We start from the raw sequence: 20,509 nt of genomic DNA on the forward strand, positions 1-20,509 counted from the left end.
CAAAAATGTGGCTAGTAAAAATGCTGCGTGGCTTGTAATTTTGGAAAACCACTAGCCACATTGGCTAGTGAGCAAAAAAGTTAATGTCAAGCCCTCCTAGGAACTATACTCTCATTCCTGCGTAATAATCAAGAAACTTCACTGCCGTACCATGAGAGCAGCAGGCGTAATGATATGACGCAGCGCCTGAAAATAGTTCCGTTGTGTTGACGGAAGGTGGCCTATTTTCAGGCGCTGCGTCATATCATTACGCCTGCTGCTCTCATGGTACGGCAGTGAAGTTTCTTGATTATTACGCAGGAATGAGAGTATAGTTCCTAGCCATATCAGCCTAGAAAATCGCAACTTTACATTTTCCGTCGGTCTTAGTTCACGATGTAACTACAGAAGAGTCAAGTTTTAAATAGGAAAAATATCGAAACTCTTTGGTCATTTTTTTTTTAGAAATGCTAATGGTCTTGTCGACTCCAATGATGTATGCTAAGCTATGCTAAAAGTGGTACCGCCAGAACCGGAGTTTGGCTGAATGGATTCAAAAACGGTAAAACTGAACAGTTTAACTCTGGGGGAGTTGTAAAATGAGCCTATTTCCAAAAAAAGTGGAGTATCCCTTTAACAAAGAATAAAAAATGCTAGTTTATGATACTTAATTCGTTACCTAATGTTACCAATTGAACCTTATTGTGCTAACCTAATGTGTGAACGTCCTGGTTGAGTATGCAACCCACCGTTCCCTGAAGGAGGGAACGGAGGATGTAGTCGACGTCGACTGAATGGGATCACGCCAGGGAGCCAGTCATCTTCGAGTACTATTGAACGAGCCAATCGAATTTGGCGTGCGTGACTTGGAGAATACACATGTGGACTGGGCGGATGACCGGGCAGTGAAGACACGGGCTCGCCGGAGGGAGCCGTACCGTGGAAGAATACGAATATGGGATCGCCGTAGGGATCACAACACATGGACCGAGGGAAGACACGGGCTCGCCGGAGGGAGCCATACCGTGGAAGAATACGCATATGGGATCGCCGTAGGGATCACAACACATGGACCCAGCCTAACATAGGTTCCACCAGTGCATACGAGTGATAGCCTGGCTTCGGACGTTCTGCCACGTCCATTGCCGAAGGGTACGGAGGACCTCGACAGGGTTCAGCTAATAAGGGGATCTCAACTGGAGCAAGAATTGCGCACGTATCCATTGTTGCGGGGGAACAAATGTAACTGTGCGGCCCTGAAGTGGTCCCAAACAGCTAGACCGCCTGGGGACGGAGTCTCCACTCTCCCTGGCCCACAGGCTGTCTTGAGGCTCGTCAACGGCACGATTGAGCAGGCCAGAAGTAATAAGTGTAATGAAGCTTCTGACTCCGAGGAGGAGGTGGCAGGCGAGTTGTGACATGCGAGGGAAGCGTAGCGCAACGCAACGGTCGCAATGTTGTCTTTTCAGACCAGTACAAATTCGCTGAGTAGCGGTGTCCCAAAGCGAGATGAACTGCAAGCAGCTCAAGGCAATGGATGCAAATGCAGTCAGAGGGCCGCCCAGATCTCCGTTACAGCATGCCCATTGTACGTGGCCCCTCAGCCACGTATGGCTGCTCTGTCAAGTCTTCGTCGTCGGTTAGGAACCTGGGTGTGCTCAAACAAAAATCTGAAAATTCGTCCATATTATTTATTTTGCGCAGCATTTGGTGTGTAGCAGTTCAAATTAAAATTTTGGTGTTCAACTTTGCGTTTTAAAAATACAACCGTTTATTTTTCGTTTTGCAATTACGGGTTTAATAAGGAAAAACGAATGGACACAAAAGTACACTGACCGTTTGGACATAATACGAGACAGAGTTCTTTATTAAATTCATAAAAGAAACAATAATTACAGGAATACTGGATTCTAAACCTCAAAGAAATGCCACAATCAAGACCTCGGAGCAGAAATGAGGGAGAAACAGCCCTGGAACTCCTGGCTATATGTGCCGTTCGCAGTATAAGGGTCTGCCATTAATGCTTGGATAACACACCACGTCTCCTTCCATTAATAATAATAATGTCTAGTGCGGTGGCTGTGATATAGCCTAGGCTATAAACCTACCAACATCCGTTTACCATGATTTTTGGAATGACTTATCGCGAGTGGAAAAAAATACATTTTAGTCGCATAACATCGGTTAATGGAAACGCCGTCATTTCGCAATAGTTTTTTATCGACATTTAGAAAAAGTCGCAAAAGTTTTGCGCAAATCTGTAATGGAAACGCGCCTTATGTTCGCAACTCTCATATTTAACGGCTCTGATTCGCGCTTAGTAGATACCGCCAAGGCAATTTCAATTGGTGGCTCGTTTGACTAGTTACGTTTTTATCCACTCATAAATAAAAAGGAACGACTGATTTTGAAAATGAGTAAAAAGTAAGATATTTGACTTTGAAATGTAGTGGAGTTAAAGTAAAAGTCTCCCAAAATGTAAATACTTGAGTAAAGTACAGATACGCAAAAAAGCTACTTAAGTACAGTAACGAATTACATTTACTTCGTTACTGTCCACCACTGGTGCTCTCTGATACCAACCTTTCATTTTAAAGTCACGTGTCTAGCATCTGTAAAACCCCATTTTTTCATCTTAAAAATATATGTAAATTGCGTCATATTAGATTAGATTAGATTAGATTAGATAGCACTTTATTGTCCGTGTACACAGAAATTGATCTTGCAATACAAGCTCCAACAATTACAACACGCTAAAAAAAGCTAAAACCATAAAGTCATTAATACATAAAAACATAAATAGATACTTAATTAATATAATGGGAGCTCCGCCCTGCAAGAGTGTTCTTCGATACCCGTAATTAGATGAAAGTGAAAGCGATATGCTCTCAATGAAAAATGCAGAACAATTAGTTAATGCGTTCATGACATCAAGGCTAGATTATTGTAATGCTATTATGGGTGGTTGTCCTGCACTATCAATATACAAACTACAGCTGGTCCAAAATGCAGCAGCTTAAATTCTTACCAGAAACAGGAAGTATGACCATATTAGCCCGGTTCTGTCAACACTGCATTGGCTCCCTATTAAACATCGTATACATTTTAAAATATTGCTAATCACTTACAAAGCACTAAATGGTTTAACACATTATAGTCCTTCACGTCTATTGCGATCTCAAAATTCCGGCCAGTTGGTAATACCTAGAATATCAAAATCGACTGCTGGCGGTAGATCCTTTTCCTACTTAGCACCAAAACTTTGGAACAATCTTCCTAACATTGACCGGGAAGCAGACACACTCTGTCAGTTCAAATGTACCTGCACCTGGACCCATCCATGACGCATCCCTGAAATGCCAGCCTCTGTGAAGGCCTCATCGACACGACAGCCATCGGCACTGATCCTCAACAAACTCATCTCCATACCGACGTGATGACTCCGACTTCCAACCAGATGGAACTGGATTAATATTCTGAATGTTCTGATCCAATCTGACTTCTGGCCTGTAATGCTGCCTGGATCATAATCATACTGGCCCCCGACTGAGCCTGGGTTCTCCCAAGGTTTTTTTCTCCATTCTGTCACCTGATGGAGTTTTGTTTCCTTGCCACTGTTGCCTTGGCTTTTGGCTTGCTTAGTTGGGGACATTTAATATTCAACTATATTATTGATCTGCCTTACTTCAGGTGGACGATGACGCAATTTTCTTCTAGAAACAAACTTTGTTGTATTATTTTCATGTTATCACTGTGAAGCTGCTTTGATACAATCTGTATTGTAAAAAGCGCTATATAAATAAAGGTGACTTGACTTGACTTAGCCGGTATTGATGGACACTCGTTCTAGGGACCGTTGCCCCGGAGAAACAAAAGGTCTGTTGCGGACTGAGGGTTTGGCGGCAGGCCAGGGTGCTTTTACACGGAGCATGTCACTCTGCCACGGCCACCTCGGGACTCGGCCGTGAATTCAGTGCTGAAGCGGTTCTCATATGGAGGAAGCCGAGCGGCTGCGTCTACCGTATGCCCCAGGAGCCTCTGAAGAGTTTCAGTGGGACCCTTTCTCACTTCTATACAGCACTAACCATCCACACCCTCTTTTTCAGAGATGCGGTGGACCGAATCCATCTCCAAACTAGAAATAGATCCTCAGTCCGTGGACGAGTTTACTCTTCCCCAGTTGACCTGAGGACGCAACTGGCTTTGAGCACTTGAAGGGTAGGACTTGGTACTGATACTTCACACCTTTCAAACGCACGAACACAGGATGTGGTGAGGTGTGGAAGGATAGAGATCTGAAGTACATGTCTATCAGGTCGAACGCTATTTTGAAATGCATCTCTGTGTAACAAATTGAACGGAGCCTTTTGAAAAAGGGCCCGTCTCAATAAACACAGGACCAAGATGGTCGTGACCCACCTCTCTAGGATACAATGAAGTACGGGCTTATAGAAGCCGACCTTCATATCGGCTGGAGGGAGCAGCTGCATCGTGTCCTTCGCCAGCAGACTGCGATGTGCGCACACAAGACAGGAGCACTGCTCAACACTTAGGTGTGACTAAAGTCACTATTTTTAGGAGCATATTTGCTCAACACCTAGGTGTGATGAATATCACTGAGCTTGGGCGGAAGCCGAGCGAAAAGGAATCGCAAGCCGAGTCTGATGGTATAGCTTGGGGCCATCTGGACCAGTTGGGAAGCATTTTTGGCTTCTACGAACCGGGCTAGGGGCCAGGGAACCACAGACGTACCTGAGGTGGGGAAGAGAGGTGGAGTACAGGGACCCGGCTCGGAAGGCCCGGAGGCGGCCCACAGCAGGGTTTGAGTGTGGTGCACAACACTTACCTGTCTTCACAAGACGGCCAGGGATACTTGAGAAGGCGGATGACCGGGTCCTCAAACCGCACCCAGCTGCCGGGCGTCCCTGGCTGAAGGCTGCTGCGGAGGCCCAGCAGGAGCGGCGGCAGGGGAACGCCCTCGGCGACGGGCAGGTGGAGGAACTGTCACCGGCAGCGTGCTCACCTATGAGCGCACGGTCTGGGCTACCCTCATGCATGTCCATGAGTGCCTTGGCCTGATAGACCTGTAGCAGCGCCATGGCACGCAAAGGGGAGGCGGCTTGTCCACAAGCTTTGTAAGCTCTGCCCGTCGAAATGGACGAGAACTCACAGGCCTTAGGGGGGAGACGAGGATCCCCCCAAAAGGGCAGCGACCGTCGGACACAGGTGCACCTGTGTCGCGACAGACCGCTCCACTGGAGGGATAGCCTCGCAACCCTTCACCACTCCTCCATCAAGAGTAGTGAGGGGGTAAAAGCTATTCAAGCTGTTTCTGGCAGAGAAAGGTGCCGTCCACAACCTGGTAATCTCTCCATGCACTTCAGGAACGAAAGGCAGTGGGGCGGCGAGCTGAGAACCAGTGCGGCCCGCCCTGAGATACCAATCCTCCAACCGAGACTGAGCGGGACACGGTGGAGGATTCCACTCGAACCCGGCAACCTCGGCGGCCCGTTTTCAGCATAGCTGACATTTCTGGATCTGGCTTGGGCAACGTTACACTCCCAGAGGAAGATAACACAGCCGAGTCGTCATCTCCAGAGGCCAGCTCACCCTCCGATGCTGCTATCAACATCTTATCCTCTGGGGAAACCCCAATTGAAACGGCTGATTTATTGTTTATTGTTACTGATTTATGAAACACTATAGACTTGAGGTCTTCGTCTTCAGAGATTCACAGAGACCATTTTCAAAAACTTGCACAAGTGTAATTGTACTTTTTAGGCACCAAAAACGCTGTTGTCATGTAAATGAACAGCCAAAACGCAACATTTTTTACGTTTTAAGTTGAAAAAGGTGTCGTGTAAACAGCCCCATAGTTAGTTCTTGGTTCCGGTATTAGTCTAGGTTAAATGCTGTATAGTCTGTTTGATGCGGGTCTGTCTGGGTATTCCTGAGTTTGTTGGTTTTGAATTTAAAATAAAAGGTTTTCCTCGATTCTACACTCCTTCATCGAGAGAGTCTTTAAAATGCAACGTGAAAATAGCAATAAAAAGGTTTGGTCAAGAATCAAGCTATGGCAGTAATGCATATGCTGACTTAGATTTTCTCTCTGTTAGACACTACTCTTTGGTCCTGGGATATCTGAACCCTCTAGAAGACGAACTGATGGCTGGATTTGGCAGCTGGTAACATCTATTCTTTATATTGTTACAGAATTTCTTCATTACATTTTTTGTTTAATCTTTATGTTCCCTCTGTTTTATATTTATTTTACACTCTAAACAATGCCGGGTTGTTTCAACCCAAATTTGGGTCAAATATGGACAAACCCAAATGTTGGGTTAAAAATGTAATTTAAAATTTTAACCCAACTTTCACTTTCAACTGTAAATTTTTTAATTACATTTTTAACCCAACATTTGGGTTTGTCCATATTTGACCCAAATTTGGGTTGAAACAACCTGGCATTTTTTAGAGTGTAGCTTTATACTCTCCTTCTCTTTTTCTACTTTTGATTTTGTTTTATTTAGGAGGGGTCCTCCAATGTCTTCATGAATGGCAAGGAGTACATCCTGTCTGCAGGGGATTGTCTTCTTATTTTTGGAGAGACAGAGTAAGTGTGATGAGCATTTGTGTTACTAGTGTGTTAAAGAGGTCATGAAATGCAGTTCCAGATTTTGCACCAAAAGCAGTCCATCCATCCATCCATCCATCTTCTTCCGCTTATCCGGGGCCGGGTCGCGGGGGCAGCAGTCTAAGCAGAGATGCCCAGACTTCCCTCTCCCTGGACACTTCCTCCAGCTCTTCCGGGGGGACACCGAGGCGTTCCCAGGCCAGCCGGGAGACATAGTCTCTCCAGCGTGTCCTAGGTCTTCCCCGGGGTCTCCTCCCAGTGGGACGTGCCCGGAACACCTCCCCGGGAAGGCGTCCAGGAGGCATCCGAAACAGATGCCCGAGCCACCTCAGCTGACCCCTCTCGATGTGGAGGAGCAGCGGCTCTACTCTGAGCTCCTCCCGAGTGACCGAGCTTCTCACCCTATCTCTATAGGATCGCCCAGCCACCCTGCGGAGAAAGCTCATTTCGGCCGCCTGTATCCGGGATCTTGTCCTTTCGGTCATGATCCAAAGCTCATGACCATAGGTGAGAGTAGGAAGGTAGATTGACCGGTAAATCGAGAGCTTTGCCTTACGGCTCAGCTCTTTCTTCACCACAACAGACCGGTACATCGACCGCATTACTGCAGAAGCTGCACCGATCCGTCTGTCAATCTCCCGTTCCATCCTTCCCTCACTCGTGAACAAAACCCCAAGATACTTAAACTCCTCCACTTGAGGAAGGATCTCTCCACCAACCTGAAGTGAGCAAGCCGCCCTTTTCCGACTGAGGACCATGGCCTCGGATTTGGAGGCGCTGATTCTCATCCCAGCCGCTTCACACTCGGCTGCAAACCGTCCCAGTGCACGCTGAAGGTCCTGGTGTGAGGGGGCCAACACGACAACATCATCCGCAAAGAGCAGAGACGAAATCGCGTGGTCCCCCAACCTGACACCCTCCGGCCCCTGGCTGCGCCTAGAAATTCTGTCCATAAAAATTATGAACAGAACCGGCGACAAAGGGCAGCCCTGCCGGAGTCCAACATGCACCGGGAAGAAGTCTGACTTACTACCGGCAATGCGAACCAAGCTCCTGCTTCGGTCATACAGGGACCGGACAGCCCTTAGCAAAGGACCCGGGACCCCATACTCCCGGAGCACCCTCCACAGGCCGCCTCAGGGGACACAGTCGAATGCCTTCTCCAAATCCACAAAGCACATGTGGACTGGTTGGGCAAAAGCAGTCCATTATTTGTAAAAGAATATATCATTTTCCATCCTTATTTACACTCTCTGGGAAAGGGGCGTTGTCTCAGCAGAAACGGAAGTAAATGCCCACTGCTGTGATTGCATCTATCCATGCCAAAAGACCATAGAACCCATTATAATCTGTGATGCTGTCAACACTGGATGCACTCAACAGTAAACTGATGCCTCGTTCTATTTCTGACGTACTCCAAGCTGACAGAACAACGACTGAGTTTGATGGTCTTACTTCAAAGTTGACATAATGATAAATAAATACATCAATAAATGTATGAAGAAATGTAAAAAAAACTAAAATACATAAATATATACATAAAAAATATACAAAGACATGGATAAAGAAATAAATTAGTATTTAAACTTATTTCCTTATTTATGTATAATTGTATTTATTTTTTTTCATTTATTTATTTACACTTTTATTTATTTCCACATTTATTTATGTATATTTGCATTTGTCTACATTTTTTTATTTATACATTTCTTTGTCCACATGGTAATGAGTGGGACGTGTTTTACCTCAGACATAGCAATTAAGCTCAGAGTGGCAGTGCTGAAGCTTTGAGGCCACAGTGACACATTCTGTTGTGACCAAACTAAACGCAAGCCTTTGCAAGTCACACAGGGAATGAATGACTTCAAGATGGGCAATATGGCCAAAATATTATATCACGGTTTAAGTCATTTAATATCACCCTAACTGTATGTATATTGGGTGACCATACATACTCTTTATCCTGGACATGGCCATAAAACATCGTTCGGTCGGGATTTCTAAAATGTCTTGGCACACATGAACAGAAACCACATCTTGAATAGATCTGATAACAGATCATTTGACATGGATGTGCCTGAAATGATCCACTCACTATTAATCCCATTTAATGTAAATGCGCTGGATGAAACTGATAAGAGCTTGCGTTTATTGTCGATGAGGCTTGCACACCAGCTCAGAACGCGGAAAGGAACCAGCGCACTTTACAATGAAATCTAAAATAAGTCTGTGTAAATAGGCTATACCTCATCTTTATGCCACTTCAGAGTCAGCTTCTGTACGTCCCCCAACTGCTTTTGTTGATACTGATTTTATTTTATGGGTAACAGTCCTATAGTGCCTTATTATTCTAATTGAATTTATTGATTAAGACAAGGCAAGTTTTTACACAATGAAATAATAATATAAGAAATAAAATAAGAATGAAATAAGAAATAAAAATAGCAATCTTAAGAATTTGACACATGATGACGCATATATTTAAAAAAAATGCCCCTGGAAATCAATTTAAGGGGGGAAATATCATCCCTTAATGGAAAAGTTTGTTTCTGTCGCTGTCAATGTTGTTTTTGGAAGTTACCTTAAAAATGCAGTTGGCTCAAAAATCTGAGGGGGCACAACAGGTACTGTTTGAATGGGCATGATGCTAGTGCAATGTATGGCGTGAGATGCGCGTTTCACTAACGGTACATGAACACCTTTTGTTTGGTTTTATCCTGAATAATTTCAATTGATGTTGTACAATCGGTGTTAATTAATCAGTATCTTAAGAGCAGCATCTTTAAAATGTGTTATATTTTCAAGCATTTGAACTGTCACATGTTGTGCATGCAAAATTAGGAAACGCAAATGTAAACTGAATTTGCAATCGTGTTTAAACCATAGACAGTAAAATAAATGGACACAGCGACCCCATAGACTTCAAAGGAGAAAAGTGAAGTAAATTGGAAGCACTCACTTCCTGATGGCTGAGCGTACTGTAGAGCCTCAAACTGAGCTTGACGATGTAGATGTGACGTGAGTAACCTGTCTGACAGTTGTAAGTCTTCTAGTAGCTGTGCCAAGAGAAATCTGAATCATTCCCTTCCGAATCTTGCAGAGATGGAGAGCTTGAGTAGGAGCTGTCCATGAGCTAGCAGCAGGATCAACTTTATGACTCTCTATGGGCTTCTCCCTTGACTTTATCAGACTTTATGCCTCCACGTCCCCCCGATTGCCTGCGAGCTTCTCCTCCTGTCTATACGGTAATTTTCTACTGTGCGTCAGAGAGTCGCGTCGTTATGACGCAATCGTTAGCCTATTTTTACAAAAACGGATTCTACGGGGCCATAACGTAAGATACAAGGTAATGGAGCCTTTTACACATTGTCGTGTTTCTTTAGAAATAAATAATGTACAAACGGAGTCTTTAAACGCATCAGATGTAAAGTTATTCGTTGTCAAAGTGACGCCAAAATGAATGGGAGTCAATGAAATGCTAACACCAAGTGATGGCTTGCTAACCAATGGCTGCCCCATGGGAGGTAGGCTTTCCGGGTGCTGGATTACCCCCTTGGTTTAAACGCATTGATCAATATGCTTGCATAGACTTATGTATAGTCTATGCAATGTACGCTGTTCCCCTTCGAGGGAACTCGAACTGCGTCATCGTTGTGACACTTTGGGGAACGCCCCCAGCGTAGCGCATCTGAAGCATGAATGAAATCTGTCCAATCCTGATTGGTGCTGCGTCATGACGTAGTAGATGACGGCATAACCGGAAGATACAAAGGTACGCTGGCAAATACAAACACTAGCTTTTTTGCTCTTCAGCAAGCGCTCTGTGTCAAACTGTCTGTCTTATTTGGTGTTGTTTGTCCCATAAGAATTGCAATATAGAATCTATAGTGGCTCGGATCTCGCGTTTGCCGAGGCAGCGCGTTGATTACGGGCTACTCTGCAATAACGATTCTGTGAATGGGATCTCGCGTTGTCGAGGCAGCGCGCAGATTAAAGGTCTGCATTGCAATACAGAATCTATAGTGGCTCGGATCTCGCGTTTGCCGAGGCAGCGCGTTGATTACGGGTCTACTCTGCAAATAAGATTCTGTGGCTTGATCTCGCGTTGTCGAGGCAGCGCGCAGATTAAAGGTCTGCATTGCAATACAGAATCTATAGTGGCTCGGATCTCGCGTTTGCCGAGGCAGCGCGTTGATTACGGGTCTACTCTGCAATAAAGATTCTGTGACCTGATCTCGCGTTGTCGAGGCAGCGCGTAGATTAAAGGTCGTACATTGCAATACAGAATCTAGTGGCTCGGATCTCGCGTTTGCCGAGGCAGCGCATAGATTACGGGTCTACTTTGCATTAAAGATTCTGTGTGTGTGCGAGGCATGAACAGTCAGCTCCTGAGGGTGCTGGCTGTGTTCATTGAGAAATATCTCGACGCGCACAGCCGTGCGTTTTCGGGTGTTTCAGCCTCGCGGCCGTTGATTTTCTTCTCGAGAGATGAAAACCAAATATATTGTGAACGACTCGAATCTCGCGTTTGCCGAGGCAGCGCGTAGAATACGGGTCTGCAATGAAGGGTACACACGCGATCTGTGAAATAATACTGTTTGGGTGCGAGGCATTCACAGTCAGCTCCTGAGGGTGCTGGCAGCTGTTCATTGAGAAATATCTCGACGCGTATATCTGTGCGCTGTCGGCTGTTTCAGCCTCGCACCTATTGACTTTCTTCTTGAGGGATGAAAGCCAAATATATTGTAATGACTCGAATCTCGCGTTTGCCGAGGCAGCGTGTATGAGATCATATAACACAAAACAGTATTCTCTGGTAATTATGGCTGCATTTAATTTTAAGAAATTAAAATGATGAAATATTATCTGACTTTAAGGAAGTTAGATATTTTAATTCAGCCTACCACTCAGACCGTGTTTCACATGCAGTGTTCCTTCTGCACATCAAAAATCGTTTTTCGATTTTTCCCTGCCGGTCCTCCGCTTCAGGGTCGAAAACGAGACAAAAATAGCAGGGCTATCCCCCCCGTGGAGGGACGAGCGAGTGTCGCTCCTCCACGGAGCCCTCAGGAAATCGATGCTTGTATCCAGCGTCAAGTGCGCTTCGGGACACATCGGTTTTCAGCGAATGCACGCTGCAGTGTCCGCCCCAAGGGCTTGCGGCCAGGCAGTGCTCGTGTTCGCCCATCGGGAACGGTTTTCGATTATTCCCTGCCGGTCCTCCGCTTCAGGGTGTCGAGAACGAAACCGAAAGAGCCTCCCTTCAGGGAAGCCCTCAGGAAGTCGATGTCTGTATCCCGCCGTTAAGTGCGCTTCGGGACACATCGGTTTCCAGCGAATGCACGCTGCTCTGTCTGCCCCACAGGCTTGCGGCCAGGCAGCAATCGCGTCCGCCCATCGAGAATCGTTTTCGGTCGAACCCTGCCGGAGATCCGCTTCAGGGGGTCGAGAACGAATCCCGATTAATACCCGAAGCCAGCCTCGAGAGCGTGGGCCCTGCGTACTGTAGAGCTGGGTTACAGGCTGCAGTTCAGCTCCCCTCCCCCGAAGTTCAACGGGGTGGTCTGGACTGTGGTCGGCCCAGAGCAGGTTTGGGTTATGGAACAGGAAGTTCAATCCCTGTTGGTTAAGGAGGCCATAGAACGTGTTCCTCTGCCAGACAGGGAGTCCGGGTTCTACAGCCGGTACTTCATAGTTCCCAAGAAGGATGGGGGGTTGCGTCCAATAATAGATCTCAGGCACTTGAATCGGTCTCTGAGGAGATTCAGGTTCAAAATGCTCACAATTCCAGCCATCGTGAGTCAGATCCAGTTCGAGGACTGGTTCGTCACGATAGATCTGAAGGACGCATACTTCCATATTTCCATCCTTCCATGTCACAGGAGGTTCCTGAGGTTCGCTTTTGGGGGCGAAGCGTACCAATATCGGGTTCTTCCGTTCGGCCTAGCTCTCTCCCCTCGCACTTTTACAAAATGCATGGATGCAGCTCTAGCACCCCTGAGGCTCGAGGGCGTCAGGGTGCTCAACTACATCGACGACTGGCTGATACCGGCCCAGTCGCGAGAGCTGGCGATTCGGCATCGAGGTGTCGTCCTCGCCCACATCCAGAGCCTGGGGTTGAGACTCAACACAAAAAAGAGTGTGTTGACGCCCTCCCAGGGGACTACGTTCCTGGGAGTTGTATGGGACTCCACGACGATGCGGGCACAAATGTCTCCCGCACGCGTGGAGTCCATACGGGCGATGGTCTCCAGAGCGAAGCTAGGCCACAACCTCACTGTGAAGCAGTTTCAGAGACTGCTGGGGCTCATGGCAGCAGCGTCCAGTGTTATACCTTTTGGCCTGCTACACATGAGACCCCTACAGTGGTGGTTGAGAACCAAGGGATTTTCCCCGAGGGGAAATCCGTTCCGTATGATCAGGGTAACGCGCAGATGCCTTCGTTACCTCGTCATATGGAGGAAACCTTGGTTCCTGTCCCAGGGACCGGTGCTGGGAGCATCATGTTGCCGGAAAGCCGTTTCAACAGATGCCTCCCTCACTGGTTGGGGCGCGGTCATGGACGGCCGCTTTGCGAGAGGTCTGTGGGAGACCCGGCATTCTTACTGGCACATCAATTGCCTGGAAATGCTGGCGGTCTACAAAGCTCTGAGGAGTTTTTTCCCGGACCTTTGCGGCCACCATGTCCTGATACGCTCGGACAACATGTCTGTAGTTGCGTATCTGAATCACCAGGGGGGTCTGAGATCGCGCCCTCTATGCAGACTGGCACACCAGATCCTTCTGTGGTCCCAGGGGAAACTGTCGTCTCTCAGAGCGATGTATGTCCCCGGGGACCAAAATCAGGGAGCAGACGTCCTGTCGAGGCAGGGGCTGAGGCCCGGGGAGTGGCGACTCCACCCCGAGGTGGTGGAGGCCATGTGCGTGAGATTCGGCCCAGTGGAAGTGGATCTGTTCGCGTCTCGAGAGACGTCCCACTGTCCACTGTGGTTCTCTCTCAGGTATCCAGCTCCGTTGGGGCTGGACGCTATGACACAGACGTGGCCGAGGCTGCGTCTGTACGCATTTCCCCCGATCGCTCTGCTCCCGGAAGTCTTGGAGCGGGTCCGCCGGGAAGGGATCAGCCTACTTTTAGTAGCACCCCGCTGGCCGACCCGGATATGGTTCTCGGACATTGTAGCACTGCTAGACGGCCTCCCATGGCAGGTCCCTCTGAGGAGGGATCTGCTGTCTCAGGCAGGGGGCACAATATTTCACCCCCGGCCAGAGCTGTGGAACCTCTGGGTCTGGCCCCTGAGGGGGCTCGGTACTTAGAGGCTGGCCTGTCAGCAGGTGTTGTCGAGACCCTACTTAGCTCCAGGGCTCCTTCCACTAGGAGACTGTACAGCCTAAAGTGGAATGTGTTTTCCACTTGGTGTAGAGAGCGTGAGGTGGACCCAGTTAACTGCCCAGTGGCTTCAGTGCTGGAGTTCCTCCAAGATCGTTTCTCCGCCGGTCTTTCCCCATCCACACTTAAGGTGTATGTGGCTGCCATTGCGGCTTTCCACTCACCTTTAGGTGCTGGGCCTTTGGGAAGGCACCATATGGTTGTACGTTTCCTCCGTGGGGCTCGGAGGATTAGGCCTGCGGCTCGCTCCAGAGTCCCAACTTGGGACCTGGCGGTGGTTCTTGAAGGGTTGGCTGAGGCCCCCTTTGAACCACTGGAGTCGGCTGAGGCAAAGAACCTGACCTTCAAGGTGGCCTTTCTCCTTGCCATCACTTCTCTGAGGAGAGTGGGGGATCTCCAGGCCTTAGGTTGGCTATATCGCCAACTTGTCTGGAGTTTGCCCCTGGCGGAGTTAGGGCCATCTTACATCCTAGACCGGGCTATGTGCCCAAGGTGCCGTCTAGTGCGGCACGGTCAGTGGTTCTTCAGGCCTTCCATCCTCCACCTCATGGGACGGCGGAAGAGGGGAGACTTCACCTGCTCTGCCCAGTCAGAGCCCTAAGGGTTTACTTGGAGAAGTCTTCTCAGTGGAGGAAGTCAGACCAGTTGTTGGTGTGCTTTGGTTCTCCCAAGAAAGGGCTGCCTGCATCTAAACAGACAATCAGTAATTGGATTGTCCAGGCTATAGCCACGGCTTATCAGGTGCGCAATTTGCCTTCACCTATGGCCGTGAGGGCACATTCCACCAGGAGCATGGCCTCCTCGGTGGCCCTCCTTTCTGGCGTCTCGCTTCAGGAGATCTGCGAGGCGGCCGGGTGGGCCACCCCGCACACCTTCATACGTTTTTACAGTCTGCAACTCCCCGTGACGCCTGGCGCCAGAGTGCTCGCATCCTAAGTGTGCCTGGTCTTCCAGCTTCACACTAGGGGCGGGCGTGATTACGGTGTGGCATAGTGGGTATTTCGTTCCCCAAAGTGTCACAACGATGACGCAGTTTGAGTTCCCTCGAAGGGGAACGTCTCGGGTTACGACTGTAACCCTTGTTCCCCGAGAAGGGAACGAGACACTGCGTCTCGTCGCCACACCTATCACAGGCAGAGCGCTAGCTTCATCGCAAAGAGCTAGTGTTTGTATTTGCCAGCGTACCTTTGTATCTTCCGGTTATGCCGTCATCTACTACGTCATGACGCAGCACCAATCAGGATTGGACAGATTTCATTCATGCTTCAGATGCGCTACGCTGGGGGCGTTCCCCAAAGTGTCACAACGATGACGCAGTGTCTCGTTCCCTTCTCGGGGAACAAGGGTTACAGTCGTAACCCGAGACGGTTTCTCTCTACGTTCTGAGCTGGTGTGCGGGTCTCATTTACAATAAACGCAAGCTCCTATCAGCCCATTTACATTAAATGCGATTAATAGTGGATACTTTCACTAGTATGTGCTTCCGTGTCGAAGTATCTGTTATCAAATCTGTTGAAGATGTGGTTTCTGTTCATGTGTGCCGAAACATTTTAGAAATCCCGACCAGACGATGTTTTACGGCCATGTTCAGGATAAAGAGTATGTATGGTCACCCAATATACATACAGTTAGGGTGATATTAAATGACTTAAACCGTGATATACGATTTTGGCCATATTGCCCATAAGTCATTCATTCCCTGTGTGACTTGCAAAGGCTTGTGTTTCGTTTGGTTACACCACAAGGTGTCACTGTGGCCTCAAAGCTTCAGCACTGCCACTCTGAGCTCGATTGCTATATGTGAGGTAAAACACGCCCCATCATTACCATACGGACACATATGTAGAAATAAATAAATGTAGACATAAATACAAATATACATAAATAAATGTGGTAATAAATCAATGGAAAAAAATAAGTGGAGAAAAATACAAGTATACATGAATAAGGAAATAAAAGTGTTTTTTTCTTCTTCTTTTTTTTTACATTTCATTGGACATTTATTTATTTATATAGTTATTATTATGTCAAATTTGGAATTCCATATTACTCAACATCTTTATCCAACAGCAGTATCAATCTTGTGATTGGACTAACATGAGTTGCTCAGAATACCTCCTTGGTTACATACGACAATGACCCATTTTTAGGGGCATTGAGGAAAATAGTGATTCTCATCATGATTCTCCCGATTTCAAATCCTGGCATTCAGAAGGGTAGAAAATGGATTCCATAACTGGAGAGTTAGTTTTGAGTTCTGAAACTTGCAGTAAGTTCCCTTTCGAGGGAACTCGAACTGTGTCGATGGGACACAAATGGGATTTGGGAATACCTCCGCGTAATTGCATCAACTGGTCCAATGGCGAGAGGGAACGTCACAGGCGGGTCACGTCATGACCAGGAAAGGATAAAAGCACATCCAGAATGACCGGTGTTAGCTTCTGTGCCTCAGCAAGCGCTCAGACAACAACAAATAAGACATACAGTTTGACAGTTTGGAAATTGTGCAGTCACTATATCACAATTATGACGAATCAAACATTCAAGCAGTGTGCTTCTCCCTGCCCGCGCTTCCTAACGAGTGGGGATACACACGACTTGTATGTTATGTGTTTGGGAGCGGATCATGCTCTGTCAGCCTTCGAGGGTGCTGACTGTGAGCATTGTGAGAGGCTGTCGCTTCGCACACTCCGCTCCCACCTGTGAGGGTTGCGTCCTATATTAGATCATTGTCAGCTGAATCAGTCAAGATGCTCAAGTAAAACATTTTGACATTTAAGCTTGACATTTCTAACAGAGTCGGAGCAGATGGCGGTTCGGCATCGAGATGTTGTTCTCGCTCCTATGCAAAAGCTGGGGTTGAGACTGAATGCCAAGAAGAGTGTGCTTTCTCCATTACAGAAGACCACTTTCCTTGGTGTGGTGTGGGATTCAGTGATGATGCTGGCTATCCTACCACTCACTCATGAGACTGCTATCCTCACGGCCGTTCAAAAGATAAAGCTAGGCCTGTCACTCACTGTGAAACAGTTTCAGAGACTGTTGGGTCTGATGGCAGCTGCGTCAAACATGATTCCTCTTGGCCTGCTGTACATGACACCCGTGCAGTAGTGGTTTAGAACCAAAGGGTTTTCCCAGAGGGGGAACCCACTTCGTATGATCAAGATCACGCAGCATGTCTCCACGCCTTGGTTATATGGAGGAAATCTTGGTTCCTGTCCCAGGGTCCTGTGTTAGGAGTTCATTGTCATCGAGTCACTCTCACGACAGACGCCTCTCTCACAAGCTTGGGAGTGGTAATGGAAGGCCGCATAGCTCAGGGTTTATGGAGGAGTCATCATCTTTCGAGGCACATAAACTGCCAGGAGATGATGGCTGTCTTCGTGGCATTGGAGCACTTCCTCCCAGACCTAAGAGACCATTATGTGGAGGTCCGTTCAGACAACACGTCGGTGGTCTCTTATATAAATCACCAGGGGTCTGCGTTCACGTCCACTATGCAAACTGGCACACCGGATCCTCCTGTGGTCCCTAGGGAAGATTCTCTCCCTGAGAGCAGTATACATCCCGGGGTACCAAAACATAGGACCAGACATCCTGTCGAGACAGGGGCTGAGTGCAGTGCTTGAGTTTCTACAAGATCGCTTTTCGGCAGGGCTATCCCCTTCTACCTTAAAGATGTATGTGGCTGCCATAGCAGCTTACCATGCCCCTGAGGATAAGGCATCTTTGGGGAGGGCATCTTTCTCTAATAACTTGTTTCCTTCATGGTACTTTGAGGCTGAGGCCTGCAATTCGAACCAGGGTTCCTGCTTGGGACCTGGCTGTTGCTTTAGAAGGCTTATCTGTTTCAGAAACGTATAAGGCTTAACTGTTTCAGAAACGTTTCTGACATAAAAAATAGTCTTCCTTCATGCTATTTCTTCTCTTAAATGAGTAGGAGATCTTCAGGCCTTATCGGTATCCGCCACCTGCCTTGAGTTCGCATCGGGATGGTCAAGGCATTTCTTTACCCTAAACCGGGCTATGTCCCTAAGGTGCTGACCAATGTACCGCGGCCTATCATTTTGCAAGCCTTCTGGCCTCCTCCTTTCAGAGTTTAGGACCAGGAAAAGCTGAACCTCCTCTGTCCAGGAAGAGCACTGTCCACAGAGCTTCCCTGTGGAGGAAATCGGATTAGCTGTTTGTCTGTTTTGGATCACCTAAGAAAAGTATTCCTGCTTTTAAGCAGACAGTTAGGAAGTGGATAGTCGAGGCTATCTCTCTTACTTACGAGGTCTCTGGTCAGCCTTCACCTTTGGCTGTCAGAGCTCATTCAACCAGGAGTATGGCGGCCTCCAAGGCCTTAATTTCGTGTGTATCCCTTCAAGAGGTTTGTGATGCGGCGTGTTGGTCTTCCCCGATCACATTTGTGAGGTTTTATAGCCTGGACCTGGACACTGCCCCATGTACTCAGGTCCTTATGTCTTAGTTGTGCCACAGTTTTACACAGAGAGGCACTTGTAAGTACGACATTTGGCTATTATCATTCCCAAAGCGTCATCGATGCAGCGTGAGTTCCCTCGAAAGGGAACGTCTCAGGTTACGACTGTAACCCTAGTTCCCTGAGAAGGGAAAGAGACGCTATGTCGCCCTGCCATACTTCCTTCATCCCTGTGATCGACTTCCTTCGGCTAATGGAAGCTAACGCCGGTCATTCCGGATGTGCTTTTATTCTTGAGATTTATTCTAGAGATCACCTGCCCGTGACGTTCCCTCTCGCCATTGGACTAGTTGACATTCATGCTTCAGACGCAATCACGCGGAGGCGTGCCCAAAGCGTCCTCAACGCAGCGTATCGTTCCCTTCTCAGGGAACTAGGGTCTCGTAACCTGAGACATTTTTATTCTAGCGTAACCTCTTATGTGTAAATATCAAGATTCTCCATTTCATGACCCCTTTAAGTGAAAGAATTGTTTACAAGGGATGGGAAATTTCAGTGAAAGGAAACCAAATTAACAAGCATTTATGTCAGTGTGAATAATAACAACTGTTTGGTTAACACCACTGTGTTTGTGTGTGGGCTTCTTTAGGTATCAGTGGAAACGGTCACAGGATTGTGTTGCTTTGTATGTTGCCCAAGACCCAGACAGGAAGAGACCATTCCGAGAAACGAGTAATTAGATCACTTGTTTAGGGCAAAATGTATGAACTTTAAAACTTCATATTCTTTCCAATGTACAGCTTTTATTGTAAACACTTCTGTATCCACCACGGTATCATAATCACAATAATCATCATATTCATACATTAGACAAATAAACATACATTCCTTGTATTAAGCCTTAAATAATAATAAAAATCTTAAGAAACATCTCTCAAATCTTCTAATCAATTTAAACACTCTATACGTGCAAAGGTGCAAGTCGATAATAAACTCTCAAAAAGTTTCTTGAATATAATTTTTGTAATTAAGTCTCCATCATAATCCGTATTATTCTTTCTGCTGCCTCTTAAGGGTCACAAACAGTTGACCCTTAAGAGCAAGCAAAGAATCAGATCACCTTAAGGCAGGGGCAAACAATCTTAAAAGCATCTAAATATCGATAGAAAAACTTGCATGGATCTTTGGTGCTGAGCAATAATGCGCGTGTGTGTACAGGGCCGGCGATTGCTATTGGCGAACTAGGCGATTGCCTAGGGTAACAAATGTTGGGGGCGCGGGCGCCCTCTAGTGTCGCCCTTAGGCCTACTTCCCAATGATCATAGAATTAGAACGACAAGCGAAATAAAACATGTTTATTAAACATGATCATCATAGGGTGCCCCCTCAGCCACACGTTTAATTACTTGTCAACCTGATTATAAGATTGAATTGATGATTATTGTCGATCATTTCCTAATGGGGGGGGGGGGGGGGGGGGGGTTGCGTTACGTTACGTTAGGCGAGTGCTCAGCTGCTGGCGCGTTGATCAAAATGACTCTGATCTGGCGCAAAACTCAATCTCGCCTAGGGCAACCAAAGGGTTAGAGCCGGCCTTGTGTGTGTAGATCATCGGTGCGTTGTTCGTGAACTCGAAGCGTTCTTTGGGTTCTTCCCGTTTGCGGGAAGATTTGAACGAGGTAAACTCAAGAGTCAGTTTTGCCAGAAAATCAGGAAGATGTTGTCTCATCCGAAGGAAAAGAAAATGAGCCAGCAGGGAAGAATGAGCCGGCAGGGAAGAAATGAGCAGGGAAGAAAGAAATTACGTAAGAAAGAAATTAGGGAAGATGAGCTATTGTTATCGTCCTTTAAGGATATATCAGTCCACACCTATATGCAGGGTGAAATAACCAATAGTAGTTAGGAACTTTTAGCGGAAGAGAGTTTTCTCCTTTCTCCTAATTTGCATGTTTTATGATGGTGTCAGAATTGGTAATTTTTACTCCAAAGGATTAGATGGTAAAAATAGTATAACACATTTTATCGTAACAAACTATACACCAATAGAGCTTAACGAGAGGAATATTTCGATACCACGGAAGATATG

General features: G+C 47.0%; 1 protein-coding gene across 1 annotated transcript in view; it reads left to right on the forward strand.

The window, feature by feature from the left end:
* haao (3-hydroxyanthranilate 3,4-dioxygenase) overlaps nt 1-19,355 on the forward strand; it is a 47,947-nt gene extending 28,592 nt beyond the window's left edge. Inside the window, exons 8-10 of the mRNA XM_056249308.1 lie at nt 6,096-6,164; nt 6,510-6,592; nt 19,073-19,355. Coding sequence (XP_056105283.1) covers nt 6,096-6,164; nt 6,510-6,592; nt 19,073-19,163 — 243 coding nt within the window. The 3' untranslated portion in view covers nt 19,164-19,355. The remainder of the gene's footprint in view (nt 1-6,095; nt 6,165-6,509; nt 6,593-19,072) is intronic.
* Nucleotides 19,356-20,509: the final 1,154 nt, after the last annotated feature.

The sequence above is a fragment of the Rhinichthys klamathensis genome, unplaced genomic scaffold (assembly GCF_029890125.1).
Source record: "Rhinichthys klamathensis goyatoka isolate OS25496 unplaced genomic scaffold, OSU_Roscu_1.1 h1tg000003l_1, whole genome shotgun sequence".
Taxonomy (NCBI): Eukaryota; Metazoa; Chordata; class Actinopteri; order Cypriniformes; family Leuciscidae; genus Rhinichthys; species Rhinichthys klamathensis.